Source organism: Podarcis gaigeae (genome assembly GCF_964106915.1).
Source record: "Podarcis gaigeae genome assembly, chromosome: 7".
Lineage (NCBI taxonomy): Eukaryota > Metazoa > Chordata > Lepidosauria > Squamata > Lacertidae > Podarcis > Podarcis gaigeae.
Genome location: NC_139683.1, coordinates 84,049,009 through 84,070,001, shown reverse-complemented (window position 1 = coordinate 84,070,001; position 20,993 = coordinate 84,049,009). Strand labels below are relative to the sequence as shown.

At 43.8% G+C, this 20,993-nt stretch overlaps 1 protein-coding gene across 4 annotated transcripts in view; it reads left to right on the top strand.

Moving 5' to 3' along the window:
* The window catches only part of NSUN2 (NOP2/Sun RNA methyltransferase 2), a 33,785-nt gene extending 15,168 nt beyond the window's left edge, over nt 1-18,617 (top strand). For 3 of the 4 annotated variants that reach the window (XM_083748416.1, XM_083748419.1, XM_083748417.1), the window contains exons 9-19: nt 38-168; nt 1,647-1,720; nt 4,384-4,514; nt 5,200-5,296; nt 8,641-8,798; nt 10,842-10,934; nt 12,236-12,371; nt 13,866-13,946; nt 14,928-15,066; nt 16,128-16,167; nt 17,887-18,617. In XM_083748416.1, coding sequence (XP_083604542.1) covers nt 38-168; nt 1,647-1,720; nt 4,384-4,514; nt 5,200-5,296; nt 8,641-8,798; nt 10,842-10,934; nt 12,236-12,371; nt 13,866-13,946; nt 14,928-15,066; nt 16,128-16,167; nt 17,887-18,301 — 1,495 coding nt within the window. In that variant the 3' untranslated portion in view covers nt 18,302-18,617. Of the gene's footprint in view, nt 1-37; nt 169-1,646; nt 1,721-4,383; nt 4,515-5,199; nt 5,297-8,640; nt 8,799-10,841; nt 10,935-12,235; nt 12,372-13,865; nt 13,947-14,927; nt 15,067-16,108; nt 16,168-17,886 lie in introns of all 4 variants that reach the window. The other variant, XM_083748418.1, reaches the window with a different exon arrangement.
* The last annotated feature ends 2,376 nt before the right edge of the window (nt 18,618-20,993 follow it).

Genomic DNA, 20,993 nt, shown 5'->3' with positions numbered 1-20,993 from the left:
AGGATGATGAGATGCTAACCCGTTCGTGAATTTGCAGATTGCAGTTAAGGATTGCAACCCGTGGAGTTGAGCAGCTGGCAGAAGGAGGTAGGATGGTGTACTCTACCTGCTCATTGAATCCTGTTGAAAACGAAGCTGTCATTGCCTCTCTGCTGGAAAAAAGTGAAGGTGTGTGTATCTCTTGGTTGTATAGTGAGAACAGACAATAATAGTGGAATCAGGTTTTAAACTATACTCAATTGGTATAAACTGTACTCAGTTTGGGTTGAAGGAGGCATCAGGTAGTGGCAGTTGACTACCCCCACTACCCAAGAAGGCAGGGAGTATGTGCCCAGTGTCACAGAATCATAGAATTGTAGAGTTGGAGGAGACCCTGAGGATTTTCTAGTCCAATGCAGTGCAGGATTCCTGCAATGCAGGAATCTCAGCTAAAGCATCCCTGACAGATGGCCACCCAACCTCTGCTTAAAAACTTCCAAGGAAGGAGAGTCCACCATTTCCCCAGGGAGTCTGTGCCACTGTTGGAACAGCTCTTATCGTCTGAAAGTTTTTCCTCCTGTTTAGTTGGAATCTCCTTTCTTTTTACTGGTTCAGGTCCTAACCTCTGAAGCTGGAGAAGGAGAGCTTGCTCCATGTGACAGTCCTTTAGATATTTGAAGATAGCTGTCATATCTCCTCTCAGTCTGCTGTTTTCCAGGCTGAACATACCCAACTCCCTCAACCATTCCTCATAAGGCCAGGTTTCCAGACCCTTGATCATCTGCACACCTTCCAGCTTGTCCATAACCTCCTGAAATTGTGGTGCCCAGAACTGGACACAGGACTCCAGGTGTGGTTTGGCCAAGGCAGAATGGAATGGTACTATTACTTCCCTTGATCAGGATCCTGTGCTTCATGAAGTGGAGTCTAATGAAGTGTGCAGTTTGAATGCAAACCTGCAGTTCTCACATGCAACTCTGACATCCCTTTTAAGGTTCTTCTGCTTGTGAATCTCAATGCATTCCAGAATTTGGCACCCTACGTTTGGTCCCTCCCACTCAAGGCCTTTTTACACAGTGTCCTCCTTCCTGCGCATGCCTGCCTCTTTCTTGCTGGATGTTTCACCCCCTGACAGTCCTGGATTGCTCCAGGACACCCAACGCAGGGCATGCTGGGGGTTGATCACATCTGGGTTCCTCTGAGTCAGCTTGGCTCGGGCCTCAGCCAAATCTGGTGCACAGGTCTAGTGACTATATTTGTGCTGTACATTCAGCAAATGCATTCTACAATTTGGTATAATATGACTCACTTGGGTACAGTCCTAATCCCACTCACATGGGAGTATGCCCCATTGAATTTAATAGGGCTTGCTTCAGAGTAGACCTGGTTAGAATTGTTGTGTTCGTCTCCATGCACCTCCACGCTCTCTCTTATGCTTCATTTATTGGCTGAAATGAATAGGTAATGCTTCTTACAGCAATCCTGTGGAGATAACGTGGGCAGAGTTAGAGAAATGCAATTGCCAACCTTCATTGTTTGCAGATCATAAAAAGAATTGTGTCGCTTCAAAACATGTTGTTTTTCTTGGCTTGGGATAGTTTCTCAGAGTTGGCACTGCGTAACTTTCCTAGCTATTTCTTATTTACAGTAATCTTGTTTGTTCAAAGGTGCCTTAGAACTTGCTGACGTCTCTTCTGAATTGCCTGGTCTGAAAAGGATGCCTGGGGTTACACAGTGGAAGGTATTTTTTAATAGAAATGTGTATTGTAATAGAATCCAAATCAAACTTTAAGAGAGAAAAGCATTCTGTTAGTTCTAAAATCAAATGAGTAGTCATGTGTTTATGGGTACAATGGTACCTCATCGAGCGCCCGTTCCGTTGAACGTCTGTGGCAAACCCGGAAGTACCGGAACGGGTTACTTCCGGGTTTGCCACTCACGCATGTGCAGAAGCACAAACTGCTCCATGCGCGTGCGCAGATGCGATGCTTTGTCCGGCGCCCTTTTCAGACGGCGACTGGGGCTCCGGAATGGATCGCAGTCGCAAAACAAGGTACTACTGTATATGAAGCTGCGTTGCGCCAGATCAGACCATTTGACCATTATCTACCCTGACCACAGTAGCTTTTCAAGATCTGAAACAGCGCTATTTCCCAGTCATACTACTTGAGATGCTTTTTAATTGGAGGTCTCAGATGCTTGGATCTTTCTATGTGCAAAGAATGTCCTCAATCACTGAACTACAGTGGTACCTCGGTTTACAAAATCCGTTCCGGAAGTCCGTTCTTAAACCAAAGCCATTCTTAAACCGAGGTACGCTTTCCCTAATAAGGCGTCCCACCGCCGGTGCCCTTCCACTGTTTGGCTTCCGTTTGTAGACCAAGGTAAAGTTCACTAACTGGAACACTACTTCCGGTTTTGCAGAGTTCTTATACCGAATAGTTCATAAACAAGGCTGTTCTTAAACCGAGGTACCACTGTATTTCTTCTTTCCGTAAGTCAGACCTACGTAGCTTGTGACCTATGTGAAGCTCTCCAGAGTTTCAATAAACTTCTCTCTGTCTGAAAGAATAGGGGCCCTAAAGATATATGTCCTCTGTCTCCTGGCACAGATTCTTGGGCTTGTCTTCTCGTGATCCTATGTTAAGTAGGAAATGAACATATGCTGAAGCAAAAGAGCACTACTGTTCTGTAGCCGTTTGTTCTTCAACTCCCACTTCCCTGTCAGGAGAAAGCTCTTACTGTTTTTATGGCACTTCTTGGCTTCTAAGAAGTTAACTTTCACCTACCCAGACAGTAACCTCCAGTCTCTCAAGGGAAAGAGAAAAGGATACCTGAGACTGAGAACTCTCCTAATCTGGTGCCGAGTTGAGAAATGCTGGGTTCAGGGCAAAATTATGTTGTTCAAATCCATTACATAGGGGGTGTGTTTGAAGACAAACATAATATGAAAATATACATTGATAGACACAGCACTTCAATTTTCTGGATTGTTTAATGTTTGTTGTTTGTTTGGACAATTTGCATTTAAATGAAACTATAAGCAGTTTCTAAGGGACGCGGGTGGCACTGTGGGTTAAACCACAGAGCCTAGGACTTGCCGATCAGAAGGCCGGCGGTTCGAATCCCCGCGACGGGGTGAGCTCCTGTTGCTTGGTCCCAGCTCCTGCCAACCTAGCAGTTCAAAAGCACGTCAAAGTGCAAGTAGATAAATAGGTACTGCTCCTGCGGGAAGGTAAACGGCGTTTCCGTGCGCTGCTCTGGTTCGCCAGAAGCAGCTTAGTCATGCTGGCCACATGACCTGGAAGCTGTACGCCGGCTCCCTTGGCCAATAAAGCGAGATGAGCGCCACAATCCCAGAGTCAGTCATGACTGGACCTAATGGTCAGGGCTCCCTTTACCTTTACCTTTATAAGCAGTTTACAGCACGGGTTAAAAACATTTAATTAGCAAATAGAGAAAAATAACAGAGATTTTCTGCATTCTATAAACCACAATTAACAACCAAAGAGTATCCTCTTTGGCATGAAAATGAACATAAATGAACAAATAATAATCAGCTACAAAAATGCAAAGTATGTTCATAGCAAACAAATAAACAGATTAACTTTTGAACATATTGTAAACATCAGGAAGTAAAATATTACAAATCAAAATCAACCAGCTAGTATAAATTTCACCTTTTAAAATAGCATGATGAACAACAAAGCAAAAGAAAATCTACTCACTCTTCTGTAGCACCATGCATGAATCGGTCATACCAGGCATAGGCAAACTCCGGCCCTCCAGATGTTTGGTACTACTATTCCCGTCATCCCTGACCACTGGTCCTGTTAGCTAGGGATGATGGGAATTGTAGTCCCAAACATCTGGAGGGCCGGTGTTTGCCTATACCTGAGGCATACCATTAAATCCACTGCCCCCTATATAGCAGTAAGCACAATGGCTAAGAATAAATACCATTCAGTTCCACTCAAGCCCAAAACTTACTATTCTGATACACCCTCAAATCATATTGTCCACATTCTACAGGTGTTACATCCTTGATCGACAACCCCTTTGCATGATGACTTCGTGAGATCCAAGTACTAACATACAAACAGGCAACAATACAGCAGTACACTCCCTAGATAAAACATTCATACAGGCACTACCCTGTGACTGTTTCTTGGAGGGAGCAGAATCTATCCCCAGTAGCAGGCAGGGGGTACCCTGGGGCAGGGGGTATAAAATCACATTCTCCAGCTTTCTAGCAGATTCATCTATTTCACCTAGTGGGCTGAGTCTTAAAACCTTAATAAAATCTGAAATTGCTATTTAACAGTCTCCTCTTGTAATCTGCTGACTTGTCATTGGCAAACTTGAGGCCGCCCTCACTGTTAATTGGTACATTTTCCCACCTAGGTAATGACGAAAGATGGCCAATGGTTTGAAGACTGGAGTGAAGTGCCTTCGAACAGACAAACCCAGATCCGGCCCACCATGTTCCCCTTAAAAGATGAAGAAAAACTTAAAGCGTTACATTTGGAGCGCTGGTGGGTATTCTTGCAGCTGATTGTTTCCATGCTCAGCATACTCTTGCAGTTCCTAGTTGATTGTAATGGGGATATGTTTATTTCGGGGTCGTTTGTTGGTGGTCTCAGAACTGTAGACTGTGTTTTAGTTCAGGTTCATCTAAATATCAGGTTGCATCCAACTAAGTCATGCTCAGAGTAGAGCCATTGAAATTGGCGGACTTATTAATTGAGTTCAGTTGTGAAGTATGTGCTCAGACAGCTGTAAGCACTTTTTATTTTTAAAACAGGATCTGTGCATTGGGGATGACTTCTTAAGTGGCAATGCAGAAAACCAGATCAACTTTCTTAAATCAAAAAAAGCTGTTGTTATTATTTGTTACTACATTTATATCATCCTTTTCTGTCGCTGAGCTCAAGCTAATTAAAAATTATTCTTCATAATCATTTGGATATTTGCTTTTACGATACGTTCCTTAACCTAAACCAGTCAAATGCTGTGAAAATGTCACTGTTCTGAATTCTTTATTCAATATGTGACAGTTCAGAAAAAAATGATGGTAGAAAAACAGTTCATTTAGATTTCATTTGGCTTGATTAAAAAAAAAAACACACCAAAAAGTATAAACTTCCTTGTTCATAAACTGGACCTCAGTTTCCTTCTTTAGGTGGTGCATAGTGGTACAAAATCTGTGTCTTTATATAGTTTCAGAATTCTGCCACATCATCAGAATACTGGAGGTTTCTTTGTAGCCGTATTAATTAAAAAATCTCCGATGCCATGGAATAAGCGTCAGCCCAAGGTAATGTTTGCTCTAGTTGGAACGGTTTTGCAACATGCTGTGAAAGAGAGACTAGGATCCCAAGATCCCCAGGACAAGTTTGGTGGCTCATGGAGCAACCCCTCTCACTCACCCCAGGCCACAAAGGGGAACTCTTTTTGAGAATGGATGTCAAGGGGAATTTTCAAGTGCAGTTGGTGAATTTTAAAAAAACAACTCATTGAGCAGTCCAAATCTATGAACATCCTCAAAGAAATTCATTGAGACCTGGGCACTACGTTGGTTTGGGATATCTATTCAGGGTCTGCATTTGACTAAAGTGTAGCATAGGGGTGGGGAATCCTTTTCAGCCGATGAGAAACAATTCTTCATGGACAGCCTTCTGTTGGTCAGCCGTGTCAGAGGCAAAAGAGGACATAGAAATGTGTGTGACTCTTAGATTTGTACAGTAGACTGCCTTCTGGCCACGCATGTCAGAGGTTTCTACACATATCTCTTATTCCAGGCCCATGTTCCAGCCAGGTGCAAGCCACAAGGGAGTGTTTAGAGCAGGGCCAATGAGGGGCAAGCCTGATGAGAACCCCAAGAACAAGAGGCAGGTTTTCCCGTGTAGGGCTGCTTTCTCCATAATGATGGAGTTACAGTGGTGCCTCGCAAGACGAAAAGAATCCGTTCTGTGATTCTCTTCGTCTAGCGGTTTTTTCGTCTTGCAAAGCAAGCCCATTGACAGCTTAGCGGATTAGCGCTTGTCAGGGGTTCAGAAGGAGAGATACAGGAGGGGGAGCAAATGGAGAGTGAGGAGGAGGAGTACGAGGGGGGCGCAGGCAGTGACAGTGGCCAGAGTTATTCCACAAGCCTCTCTAGCGAATCGGAGGACTCACAGAAGGGAGCGCCGGTGGCCAGAGCGAGGGGGGTTCCAGGGGGGAAGCCCCAGGAGGAAGGGGCCAGCGGGGAGTCCCTGAGCAGCAGCTGGAGATCAGGACCAGCGTCTCCACCAGAGCGCAGTGGGGAGAGGGAGTCCCAGGAGTCGGGACCAGTGTCCTCACCACCAGAGGGAGGAGAGGAGTCAGGTTTGGCAACGCCCACATCAGGAAGCGGGGAAACGGTCAGAAGGAAAGTCACTGGCTGGGCGCGCGCGCCAAGTTCAAATGTACAGGAGCGCGGCACAGCGGGGAGCCCGGGAAGGGAGCCAGGTCCTAAAGCCCGCCGGAGGGAGGGGCAAGACTTAGGAGGCTCAGCGTCAGAGGAGTCCAGGAAGGAGGAAACCCCAGAGGGCAGAAGGACCCAGCGAAGGAAAGAACAGCGTAAGAGGTGGAGCCGGGCTAGAATCTTAAACTGGTGTGGGTGGAGCAGTGAGTCAGAGGGGACTTAGCCGGTCTAGCGTCAAGACGTGGGTCTGCGCGCCCAGAGCTTGGAAATGGAAACTAAACTTTAATAAAGACTTTTGTATATAACATCCACTGGGCGTTGGTCCTCTGTGAGCTGGGACCTAGCGGCAGTCCTGACAGCGCTATTAGCGGTCTAGCAGCTTTTAGCGATCAGCTGTTAAGCGGCTTATCAGCGGAACAGCTGATAAGTGGCTTAGAGGCTTAGGAAAGGGGGGGAGCGGGAAAAAAACAGCGGGAACTCGTAAGATTTTTTCGTCTTGCGAAGCAACCCCATAGAGAAATTCGTTTAGCGAAGCGCCTCCAAAACGGAAAACACTTTCGTCTAGTGGGTTTTCCGTCTTGCGAGGCGTTCGTCTTGCGGGGCACCACTGTATTATGGAGTTATGTATGCTAGATGCCTCAAAGTATCAGGAAACCTTAGTCCGTGGGCCAAAGGCCTCTTCTTCTTGGGGTTCTCTTCAGGCTCGCCCCTCATTGGCCCTGCTCTAAATACCACCAAAGAGATGTGATACTAGTGATAATTTCACTAACTAGCCAATTATGCAGCCATAACATAAATACAACTCCAGATGCATATGGCTGCATAATTGGCTAGTTAGTGAAATTGAGGCATGAAAATATGTACAAATAGAAGGTAACATGGCACCTTATGGTACCTGGTTTTCTTGTGTAGGGCTGCTTTCTCCATAATAACGGAGTTATTGTGCAGTTACCTATGCTAGATGTCTCAAAGTATCACATCTCTTTGGTGTTCTGGAAAAAGGCTGGGTCTACAAAGCCCTTGTAGTTGAGCACTTGATCTCAAAATGGCAGAATGAGTACTAGCTGTCCTGGCTTCTGTTTTGAAGTTGGTCCTTCAATGACTGTGAAATCATTGTATAAGAAAGTGGACGTGCAAAGACGCAGTGTTGAAGATGTGCATAATAAGGCAATACATAATAATGTATTTTGGGTGGGCTGTATACTAGTGGCACAATCCAGCCAGAACTAATCAATTCTTAAGGCCCATTTATTTCAAGAGTGCCCTAGGTGTTAAGCTGAAAAAATATTTAAATCTTCTGTACTCAGGATAGCGTGGAAACATCTTTAAAGCATCTTTTGCCGTTTTAGAATGCGCATTCATGCAAATTCTGTGGATTTTGCGGTATACTTACATTCATTGATAGTTCACAGTTTTTCATTTTGCTGTATTTATTACAGTTCCTGTGAAGTTACACAGTTAGAGAATGCAGTGTGGAATGTAAAAAACACAGTAGGAATAGGAGCAAAATGCACAGGATAGGAAAAAGGAATAATATTCTATCTCATGGTTTTTGCTGCCTTTGCCCATTTTTTGGGGGGGGGGGCTACCTCCCTTTTTTGTTTTATTTATTGCTGGCCCTCTTTAACTTACATATAAGAGGATACAAATGGATAATTTAGAATTGTCTTATTAATGCCCTCTAGTAATATTTCTGGGAGCTCAGCACCAGCAGCTTGAGTAGGATGCTAAGAAACACTTTAGGAACAGAATGCGCAGTGCTCGTGTCTCACTTTTTATTTAATAGGGATTACATCTTGTAAGGCCAGTAAAATGGTACATTATGTCAATTTACATAAGACATATGCATGCAGACACATGTAGCTCAAAGCACATCTGTAATTCTGTAAGACTAAAAAAACACAGCACAGCTAAAAAAAGAAAGAAAGAACAGAAATAGTTACCAAAGATGGAAGTGAAGTTTATCAGTGTAACTTGGTGACCCACTCAGCAGGGAGGCGGATCTATTGTTGCTATCAAATAGAATAAAACAAAAAGTTGTACATGGTTTGTATCTCTGAATTTCAGTGCATTATGAAAAGCATAATTCCCCCGCTACTGCACTTTGGGTCTTGAATAGATATGATTTAAACAGTGGTAAGGGGAAATGCTGTATGTTGTAACATTTGAGACCTTTTTTTTATGCATCAAGACCTGTTCCTTCTGTTTTGGAATAGCTGCAGCACCGGCTGCCAGAGAAGACAATCAGCACAGTGTCTGCCGCTGCAGAGCAGGGTTCTTTAGAAACTGATGAAGACCATGTGGCCGTAGAAGCAAAGGATGGAGACTCCTTTTTAACTGAGACTACTGAAAGCAAGAAGGATGGAGTGTGTGGGTAGGAAACTAAAATGAAGCTTGCCGTTGTTAAAGATAGTCAAGCCAAGCCATTTGTCTGTATTGGTGCTTTTGCTGGTTCTCCCAGCATGTAGGGAAGGTGAAATTGCCCCATGATTTCCTCTCCAGCCAGAAGCTCTTGAGATCATAGAACCACAAAGGCAGCCTTATTGAGATACAATCTCCACTCAGCCTTCTCAGCACTTTGTTTTCTTGCCCTACGCAAAACCAACCCGTGAGGGCCACTTCATATGCATGGTTTTCATTGTGACATCCCTATGATGACTGATATGGAAGTACTTGTTTTGGAAAGTTGGTGTAACGTAATCATAGAATCATAGAGTTGGAAGAGACCACAAGGGCCATCGAGTCCAACCCCCTGCCAAGCAGGAAACACCATCAGAGCACTCCTGACATATGGTTGTCAAGCCTCTGCTTAAAGACCTCCAAAGAAGGAGACTCCACCACACTCCTTGGCAGCAAATTCCACTGTCGAACAGCTCTTACTATCAGGAAGTTCTTCCTAATGTTTAGGTGGAATCTTCTTTCTTGTAGTTTGGATCCATTGCTCCGTGTCCGCTTCTCTGGAGCAGCAGAAAACAACCTTTCTCCCTCCTCTATGTGACATCCTTTTATATATTTGAACATGGCTATCATATCACCCCTTAACCTCCTCTTCTCCAGGCTAAACATGCCCAGCTCCCTTAGCCGTTCCTCATAGGGCATCGTTTCCAGGCCTTTGACCATTTTGGTTGCCCTCCTTCTGGACACGTTCCAGTTTGTCAGTGTCCTTCTTGAACTGTGGTGCCCAGAACTGGACACAGTACTCCAGGTGAGGTCTGACCAGAGCAGAATGATTAGATAGAATTACAAGGTGGAAAAGCCTCGTTTAAATTTTGTCTCTGCCATGAATTTACTAGTTGGCTGTAAGCAATATTCCTCCCAACCCCAACCACTCTGTGTTATAATGTAAAAAAAAAAAATTCCTTCCAGTGGCACCTTAGAGACCAACTAAGTTTGGTATTGGTATGAGCTTTCGTGTGCATGCACACTTCTTCAGATAGTGTTGTAAGGGTAATACAGTGGTACCTCAGGTTAAGTACTTAATTCGTTCCGGAGGTCTGTTCTTAACCTGAAACTGTTCTTAACCTGAAGCACCACTTTAGCTAATTGGGCTTCCTGCTGCCGCTGCGCCGCAGCTGAACGATTTCTGTTCTCACCCTGAAGCAAAGTTCTTAACCCGAGGTAATATTTCTGGGTTAGCGGAGTCTGTAACCTGAAGCATATGTATGTAACGTATGTAACCCCAGGTACCACTGTAGTGGACCAGTTTTCTGTGCTATTTTAAGGATGGCTGAGAATATATATGGAATACTTTGAACACTGAACTTCCACATACTAGAGTAGTAGTATTATGTGGTTCTGTTTTTCTGCATTAGTGTGAATATCATAGAATCAAAGAATTGTAGAGTTGGAACGGACACTGAGAATCATCTAGGCCAACCCCCCTCAGTGCAGGAATCTCTTGCCCAGCGTGGCACTCGAACTCATGACTGATATTAAGAGTCTCATGCTCTACCAACTGAGTTTTCCCGGGAGAGGATTCTAGAACTGCTGTTGAACCAATCCTTTAAAATATATTTCTGGCAGTTCTCACTCTAAGCAAAATACAGAAATCTGTTAAAACTCTTCCTGTACTGCTCAACTTGGATATATCCAGCTTTCGACATGGAGAGCTTGGCCCTCCTCTCTACTTAAAAACTGCAGAGGTGGGCAGAGATAATCTCCGCAGTTGTGTGGCGATCTCTGCTCCCTTTCCAGCTCTAAGGTTGAGAGGGATGGGGGGAGGATGCTGGCATTGGTATCCCTCACTGCCAAACCAGCCTTCTCTCTGAGCAGCCAAACCTGTCTGCCCCCAATTGGCAGGCTGCCCTAGTGGTGGTGGGGAGCTTCTTTGGTGGAGCAGAAGGGGGAACCCCTTGACCAGAATTTTTGCCAGTCCATCCACAAACTGTTGACCCTGGATATATCTTGTTACTTCCAGGCCTCCCCCGTCTAAAAAAATGAAGCTTTTTGGATTTAAAGAAGATCCGTTTGTGTTTCTTTCTGAAGACGATTCACTATTTTCACCAATCCAGTAAGAAAATATGTTTCATTTTTCATACAACATAAGTATATGCTACATAACAACCTGCATTTATTTTCCTTATTTACTACATTTCACACCCTGCGCAATAATCTCTTGGTAATGTTGTGGTGCTATACTGCTGGCTTTCAGAAGATTTCACAGAATACTGCAACTGCATTTTCTCCTACCGTCACTGGTTTTTGGTTCCAGACAAGAGGATCATGAGAAGAAATGAAATGACCAAACCATTTTTTAAATCTGCAGATTCCTTTCGTGATCCTCACTTCACTATTTTATATTAATAAAAAAATTAAATGATACAAATTATCATAGACGTTTCATTGAGTAGCCAACAGTTCAAAGTTAAATTTACGGTGTGACATGTCAGTCAGTCCATCTTTTTGATTTTCAAGTCAGGGGTTCTATTGACATTATTTTACTTTCTGTCTACTTGGAGAAAGCACAGACACACTCAGGATTCAGTGTGCTAAATGTATTAGCCCAAATATGCCTCTCCACCACAAACCAATTTAGGCGTGGGCCAGAGGTTCCCTTTCAGCAAGCTAAAGCCTACAAGAACTCACTCTTGTGGTTCGATGTGCAGACAACGCGTCTTTAAAAAGAGCACAGCAAAAAAGCTGGACAATTTGGGATTGCATTATACACCTAGCTGTAGGAAAACCTGCTGTCTCACACAGTATAGCAAAGGTTTTGCTGTTGTCTTGAGCATCTAATAATTTCAACTTAGTTCCTGGCTATTTTTAGCTTACATTTTTGCATCTTTTATGCACAGTACTTTTTCTAACATCTTGGTTTTTTATTACTCTCTCTGCATATTGCTTTTTTTCTTTTGAAGAGAAGCTGCCTTATTTATATTCCTCTCATGCGCACATTAAATCTTTTCTAAACTATTAATCCATTCCTTCTGTTCTGTTCGTTGGAAAAAAGAAATTATGCCTCAAATCCTCAAGAAGTTGCCTTATTCTGCAGGAAAGGATTATTCAGTCTCCATCCAGTATGTATTTCAGCAGAATTGTTGCAAACCTATTCAAATTTCACTGATGTGTGGTCTACGTATATTATTGGCCCGAAATTAACTTGCTTTAAATCTTCATAATATATATTGAATTAAATAATAATAATCCAGCTTCTCAAGTTACAGGTTCACAGGTGCTATGAAGGTCAATATTTATGTTTATCTTTCCAGAAAAGAGTCAGAGCTGTTAATATACCAAAAATACAGTTTAACACCAACAATATATTAAGAACTACAGAATAATAAAACTTGAATTTGCTTGTTTGTTTATTAGGACTTTTTATGCATTGGATCCTTCCTTTCCCAAGATGAATTTATTAACTCGTACTCAGGAAGGGAAGAAAAGGCAGCTATACATGGTGTCCAAGGAAATAAGGAATGTGCTCCTGAACAACAGTGAAAAGCTGAAGGTTTGACTTGTATTTCTTAGTAAGAAAGTCGAAATAAACAATAGTCCTGGGGGTAAAAAGGTAAAGGACCCCTGACAGTTAAGTCCAGTTACGAACGAGACTGGAGTTGCAGCGCTCATCTGCAGTTTTTCGCTTTATTGGCCGAGGGAGCCGGCGTACAGCTTCCGGGTCATGTGGCCAGCATGACTAAGGCACCGCCGGAATGGTACCTATTTATCTACTTGCACTGTGTGCTTTTGAACTGCTAGGTTGGCAGGAGCTGGGACCGAACAACGGGAGCTCACCCCGTTGCGGGGGATTCGAACCACCGACCTTCCAATCGGCAAGCCCTAGGCTCTGTGGTTTAGACCGCAGCGCCACCCACGTCCCAGTCTTGGGGGATAGGGATGGTGATAACTTTGACTTCTGGTTGCAGAATGCTATTCACTCCTGTCTTTCCTGTGGGCATCTGTTTGGCCAGTATGAGAAGAATGCTGGACCAGTTAGGCCTTTTGTCTGATGATCCATCATGGCTGCACTTCTCTTTCTGTCTGTCAAAGCTGTCTCCCGCCATGACGTTTAACTTGGTCCTGGTGGAGCACAGTCTTTCCCTAACAGTTCTAGTGTCAGTGAATAAGCAAACGCAGCAACTAGCTTCTTTCAAGACCAGAAATGCCACCTTGACAACCATAGGAGAAAAGAGTGCTTTAAAAGTGTAAATTGTGCCTAGAATGTCCCATTGCTGAGGAAAATGAAGAAAGGAAGCAGATTCCTCTGGTGAGGACAGTCACTTGCTTCCAGTTCCCCTCGTCCTCTTGCTCCCCCCCCCCCACTTGGGCACCTAAACCTCCATATAAGCTCTCAGTTACTGCCCCTTTATGAAGGGCTGAGGTAAACTCTTCCCAACTTGGGGTCCTTATTAGGAATCAATTATCCCCTTCTTTGTCTTTCTACATATTTTGTGAAATTCAGAGTAGACCATGTAAGATGCCTATATTTCCACTCAGTGCCGTTATTGTCAAGAAAAATAGGCTATGTCCTTTTACCGATACTGATGCCTGGGAAGCCACTTCAGATGCGCTATTCCATGTTGGAATGCTTAAATACTGTATTTTTCGCCCTATAGGACACACCTTTTCCCCTCCAAAAATGAAGAGGAAATGTGTGTGCGTCCTATGGGGCGAATGCAGGCTTTGCGCAGCTCTCCGCAACCCTAGGGAGCCCGGCGCGAAGTTGCGCCGGTCTCCCAAGGGTTGCGCAGAGCTGCCTGCATTCTGAAGCCTGGGGAGACCGGCGCGACTTCCCGCTGGGCTCCCTAGGCTTGCGGATAGCAGCCTGTTCTGGGGGCTGGGGTAGGGGGAAGCTCGGGCTTCCCCCGCCCCCAGCCCCACAAGCTCCCAGAGCGATGTCGAAGCTGTGCACAGCCCCCCCCAAAAAAAACTAGGTGCGCCCTATGGGGCGAAAAATACGGTATGTTAATATAGTTTCTTGCTTTCTTTTCAACCCTGTTTTTAGGTTATTAACACAGGGATAAAAGTGTGGTCCCGCAATAGCGATGGGGAACAGTTTGGCTGTGCCTTCAGATTAGCGCAAGAGGTAACATCGAACGCACTACGGCTATGCTGTGAAAGTATTTTATTTATGCTATGCCTTGAAACAAACAGTCTTTTTGTGGGTAAAGGCAGGTTTATTTCGGTGTTTGCTTTTGCAACCAACTTCATTGCATAAGGTTCATGACAATTAATTGGCAGACCTCTCTCACACCTGTGTATGTACAGAGAAAAAAATTGTGATCTGTTCAGCTAAGTGGCTGTGAAATGCAAGGGCTACAGCTTGTGACAATTCAAAGTAAAGCTTAAAATACCAATAGGATAAGTGCATATATTTCCCCATCCACAGATGGGATGTAAGCTGCTTCTAGTACTTAAAAGGCAAAAGCATGGTTGCTTCCAAAAATGGTTTTTGCTTTTGCTTGTTTGCCTTCACTTAGGAGAAGACTCTGGATCCAACTCTCTTGTGCTTAAATTTATTAATCTGTTGTTGGGTGCATTGTGCATTTTTGTCCCTTTTGAGGACGGGTTTTCTGTCGTAAAGGTTTTTTCCCTGACAGGCTTATGAACATTTCTATAGTTCCATTGTAGGTCTCCACATGTATAGTATAGACTTTCCCTTGTATTTTTTCCTATCCCGTAAAATTGGAACCTGACAAACCTCCCTGATACTCTTATACTCAAACTGCAGGGGCTGAAAATTTTGGGTATATTCTGCTTTCATATGTTTTAACATTCAATTGACCAGGAAGCGATTATCAGTTCAGTGCAAGTTTTCTTTCACAACAATGAACTGATTTGGGGTTGGAGGGAGGAAGAATGAATTGACTATTTTTTTATTTAGATATAATGGTCCAAAAATATTTAGATATAATGGTACTAAAAACGTGCATTTAAAGGGGTGTTTATTGGTGCTGGTGGGTTGTTGTTGTGTTGTTGTTGTGTTGGACCAGTAAAATGACCAAGCCTATTTGTGTAAGAAAGCAAGGACTGCATTTTAAAAATAGGTTTTCTATTTTACATCCAGGGGATATATACACTCTATCCCTTCATTAATGCAAGGATTGTAAATGCCAGCATAGAAGATGTTAAAGTGCTGCTGACAGAAGAAAACCCATTCTTAAGTAAACTTAGTAGTGAGGTGCGCAATCAAGTCAAAGGAATGGGTAAGTATTCACTTCTGAGGATTTCCAATCCTGGTTCATTTCTGAGGATTTCCAATCCTGGTTCATTCTTTTCTCACAGTGGTAAAAAGCATCATGTGCAGAAGGAAATATACTAACTATTAAGCTCTGACTGCTGTCCAGCTTACCCTGAGCTCCATAGTAATAGTAGTAATAGTTACTCCCTAATATTAGTAATAAGGTCGAGTCGCGGACGACTCTGGGGTTGCGGCGCTCATCTCGCTTTATTGGCCGAGGGAGCCGGCGTACAGCTTCCGGGTCATGCGGCCAGCATGACTAAGCCACTTCTGGTGAACCAGAGCAGCTCACAGAAACGCCTTTTACCTTCCCACCGGAGTGGTACCTATTTATCTACTTGCACTTTGACGTGCTTTCAAACTGCTAGATTGGCAGGTGAGCAACAGGAGCTCACCCTGTCACGGGGATTCGAACCGCCGACCTTCTGATTGGCAAGTCCTAGGCTCTGTGGTTTAACCCACAGTGCCACCCGCATCCCCTGAGAGTAGTAGTAATAGTAATAGTAGTAATAGTTACTCTCTAATTTTAACTTTGAAGAAGAGCTTTCTAATAAGCAGTTACTTATCAGTCAACACAGACTGAATATCAAGAGAGTACAAGCTTCAGGTGTGTAGTAGGACTTACGCTTGGTCTGGATCAAGCCCATTCTGTTTCCTTTATTTGTACTTTCTTATATTTATGGCCTTTTTCCATTATGGAACCCATGGCAGTGATTCCCAAGCATGTGATTGGTCACCCATTCAGCCCCTAAGTAGATCCAGGCCTGCTTAGCTTCAACAAGGTGGTAGCCCTCAGGCACTGACCTAGTGGCCAACGCAATCAGCTTCGCTAAGTTAGTTGCACTTAGTTCCCATTCAAACCAGTGGGACACCATAGTCACATCTTAACTTGAATCCTACTGGTTGAATCCAGATGTTGTCTTTGGCTGGCTGCCTCACTCTGTTCCCATTAAATAGATGGTGGCATGGGGTGAGATTGGAGCAGGTCCTGATGTTGTCTAATAAAGCATATACTCTTTTTTGCAGCTATGGGGAGCATAGTCCTGCAGTATGAGCCAGATCCAACGTAAGTAACTGCACTGGTTCATTGTGTGTGCTTGTGTGTGTGCTCACATGTGCACATACAGACGCCCTTCTAAGTTTGACTGATTTCAGGTTAACTTCCCTTCCATTGAAATTGGTGGAAATGAAAGCATGCAACAAACAACAGCTGCTTCCGTATGGCAGCAGCTAACCGGGCTTTGGGGAAATTGAAGCCTTTATGCCCCTGTGTTCTTAACTCTAATAAAACCTGTGAAGGCCACATCTCAGAGCTATTGTACCTTTAAAGCAGAGCTTTCTACGTGTGTTGCGACATGTTGGTGTGTCGGGTGCAGTGCATAGGTGTTCTTGCGAACGCTCCCCATCCCGGGGCTGGAAAGGGGTTACAGTAATCTCCAGTTTGCTAATAAAACTGAATTGCTGTGTTGTGAAATGAAGAGTTTGGAAAGCTCTGCTTTAAAGGACAGAAGGGAGGACCTGGTCATCTGCCTTCTCCGCTTTCCTGTTTCTCTAAAGAACTTTACAAAACCATCAGCAAACACCTAAATCTTTTTTTAAAAGTTGAAATATAACAGACCATGTGATTTCCCAATGAGGCGTCTTGTAATGCAGGGTGATGCTCCCACCACTTAGGAAGGCAAGGAGTATTTGACCAAACCTTTGCAATGCAGTCTCACCCTGGAAGCTCTTTCCCAGTTCATTCGCAGTACGTTTCCGAGCACAATTCAAAGTGTTGGTGCTGACCTTTAAAGCCCTAAACGGCCTCAGTCCTGTATACCTGAAGGAGCATCTCCAACCCCATTGTTCAGCCCGGACACTGAGGTCCAGCACCGAGGGCCTTCTGGCGGCTCCCTCATTGCGAGAAGTGAGGTTACAGGGAACCAGAGAGAGGGCCTTCTCAGTAGTGGCGCCCGCCCTGTGGAACACCCTCCCTTCAGATGTGAAGGAAATAAGTAGCTATCTTATTTTTAAAAGACATCTGAAGGCAGCCCTGTTTAGGAAAGTTTTTAATATTTAATGCTGTATTGCTTTTAACACTTGATTGGAAGTCGCCCAGAATTGCTGGGGAAACTCAGCCAGATGGGCGGGGTATAAATAATAAATAATAATAATTATAATAATTATAATAATTATTCTTACTCCCTGCCTTTACCCAGGGCAGGAGCTCTTTCATCGCTCTTCTTACTTTCACGTCTGACTTTATCTCTTGACAGTCTTTTCCTTCAGCTTTCAACTTCCTTAGCTGTTTCCTTCAATTTATTTATTTTCATCCTCCCCTTTTAGCCTTGAAGGCAATTAATTAAAGGGGTATGCAAGCAGTAGCCTACAGAAACTGTCGTTGAATTAATTTTCAATATACACTGGTGCCTCGCAAGACGAAAAGAATCCGTTCCGCGAGTCTCTTCGTCTTGCGGTTTTTTTCGTCTTGCGAAGCAAGCCCATTAGTGGCTTAGCGCTATTAGCGGCTTAGCGGGCTTAGCGGATCAGCTGTTAAGCGGCTTAGCGGATCAGCTGATAAGCGGCTTAGCGGCTTGGGAAAAATGGGGGGGAAGGGAAAAAACCCCGCAGGAACTCGCAAGACATTTTCGTCTTGCAAAGCAAGCCCATAGGAAATTCGTTTTGCGAAGCACCTCCAAAACGGAAAACCCTTTCGTCTAGCGGGTTTTCCGTCTTGCGAGGCGTTCGTCTTGCGGGGCACCACTGTATGTATATTTTTAATGCTGGTGATCTCTTGGTTTTGCAGCAAGCCAGATAGTCTTCAGTGTTCCATTGTGCTTTGTGGCTGGCTGGGCAAGACTTCCCTTCGTGCCTTCGTGGCCAAGAATGAGAGGTTGCATTACCTGAGAATGATGGGGGTTGAGGTGTTCAAAGCAAAGAGGAAAGAAGAAGATGTAGAACGTAAAACAGAAGAAGAAGATGCAGAAGGTAAAACAGCCATAGACACCGCAGGGCAGGTGCTGGAAGAAATGGACTTGGGATGCACAGCTAAGGAAAACAGTCAGTTACCTGAAGAAATTAAAGAAGAACTGAATGGGCAACCTGCAATGGAACCCATAGAAGCTAAGCTAGTAGAAAGCCTTTCTTCCAGCGTCAAAAATGAGAGCACCAAAAATATAGAAAGCAAAGATAATGTTGACCTTAGTGATAAAAATGTCTAATGGGATAACTTTCATTGACTGTCCATGTGCATTGTTCTAGATATTTATGCTCCGGCTAAGCATCTGCAAACACATTTTTAATAAGAGGGTATTTCAGGTTTTATGGGGGGTGTTGTATGGGAATCATTTTACAAGAGTTTCCTTACGTTTTATTTTTAAAATATAAATGGTTTTCATATTTACTTCTTGTACCATGTAAATTCCACGATGCTTATTAGTTTTGGTGGGTCTGTTGCTGGCAGTGGACTGCACCGCTAAAATGACATCTGTCAACATCAATATTAAATTTACTGCTAAGTGGCTACAACTTGTAAAATTGGGTTATGAATTTGCTTTGTTCTTGCAGTAGAATCTGTTGAACACAACTGTCAGCTTTTATACAAACCTTATAAGTTCCTTATTGTCCCTGCGTACTTGAAATGTGCTCACATGAAAATTGAAATCAAAGGCCAGGTGTTGACACCATATAATTGCTTATATTTGTGGTGTTTTCCACTGGGCTATATCTTCAACGTGAAGAAGGTGCCTGCATAACTCTTAGTGTCATTAGCTCAGTCGGCCTTTTGGGCTTGGGGGATATTGTACTTCTCTAATTCTGTTTACTATTTCTAGCATGAAGCAGCAAGCAGTGGGGATTAATTTAATAGAAATCTCACTTCATATTTGCTGAATCTTTGCACTTTGACTTCTCTGCTTTTGATACATCTGCTTTATCGCTGAATGTAACAAGTTTAAAAACACTGGTAGAGGCAAAAGTCTGGTATCCTTGCAGCTCATTCTGCATTCCAGAAATGAATGGTTGGTTTGCAGTATCAGCTGAGTAAATGCAATACAGCAGGCCATGTGGCATAGCTCTACTAGGAATGTGCTGATAACATTTTAATAATTAAGGTGGAGCAGCAGGGGGCAGCACAGGGTAATCCAGGAATAATGGCAGAACACTTAAGATGCCAGTCCTTGGCAGGAAGGTTGTATCGCAAGAGCAAGGACACCGCAGACACAATACCTAATGTGTTTTGGTCTTGCCACTCAATTCCTTTGTTGTTTGGGTCTAGAGAACTGTCTGTGCTGTGTATTTATCCATCTACACGATTTTTTATGGACGTACTTTGGCTGAATATTTTAGCCTTAAAACCAAGAATTTGGGGAAGAACCCAAAAACCAGAGGTTGAGTTTTCAGGCGAATTTGAAGGGCAGTGTAAAAGATGCCATTTTAAAATGATGGCTCAGAACTTCACCAATTCCACGGGTGTCATCAAACACTTTTTAAAGCACCATCACTATATTCAGAAGAAACCCCAGCCACAGAAGGGAGTACGTGTGTGCAGAAGAGATAGCTCCAAAATATGCCTCTTATGGCAAAGCCACCCTGTAAGAAAGTAGTTGTCAACCTTTCCAGACTCAAGACGTGATTTGGTACCAGATTTCTACTTGGGGTCCCACTTTTAGCAGCATAGTCAAAACAAAAAAATTCCTTCCAGTAGCACCTTAAAGACCAACTAAGTCAGTTCTTGGTATGAGCTTTCGTGTGCATGCACACTTCTTCAGATACACTGAAAAGACCAACACGGCTACCTATCTGTAACTTTTAGCAGCATAGTTCCTCACTCCTTTTTTTTAGCTTTTAAAAATTGGTGCTGATGTGAGCTGCATTTCAGTGGGAAGAGACATGTTACGAGTGCTTGAAAAACCAATGCTGAAGTTGAAGGTACCCAGAAAAAGGAGGAGATGGTAGCAAATTATAGCAGGGCAGGGCCCAATTTAAATAGATCCAGAAAATCAGTCTTGGCCAATAGTGCCTGGATTTGTTCAGTGATCACCTGTTCTGGAACGCTTCCTGTAAAGGAGATGTTTGACCAGTCTACAATTATTAAGACATTCTGGGCCTGGGGAATATTTCTTAAGAAGTTGTCTTAATGCCATTAATCACACACACACACACCCCAGTCCAACCATTGACCCTGCTACATCTTACCTGTCATGGAGGGCAAGGGTCAAGTATGCAAGTGGTTGCTCACACACCTATCCGCAAGTACATTGTCCACATCTTTGAACCCTGCCAACTGAAACTTGTCCAATAACACTGAACGAGACAGTAGTCTGGATGCCTTGTGAGATGGATTGGCTGCAACAGTGGAATCCCGGGGCCTGGTAGATGCAAGAGTCTCAGCAGGCTGCTGGGGGTTCTGCAGACTCGTTTGGGCCAGGAGATAAAAGACTCTGAACCACCTGGAAAAGTTCAGCTGCCTGGCATTTAGTTAAGAAAGTCTTCTTTGCAGTCTTCACTACCACTGAGCAGACTATCATCATGTACTAATGTTTGTTTGTATTCAAGCTTTCCTCTTCCTGCATTCAAGCTGTATTCTCAGCATACAGGAGCCACCTGAATACTGCTCTGGAATGACCATGTCAGTTGCCAGGCCACAAAGCCCCCTAGTGCCATCTGAAAATCAGTGCGATCCATCAGCCTCTGCAGGTAGTTCTCCCACCTCTGCAGAAGGGGAAAGCTGCTGACAGCCGAAATCTCTGGCCGTGATGAGTGAATGGTGCTAAAAATACCCTGCCCTCAATTCAGCCTCTTTCTTGCCCTTTTGAGAAAATCAAGTCCAGTGTGCGTTGGCTGATGAGGTAAAATTGGTCTTAGTTGGTAGCTAACCATGCAAAAACAGGATTCACATGTCCGTGTCTTGTT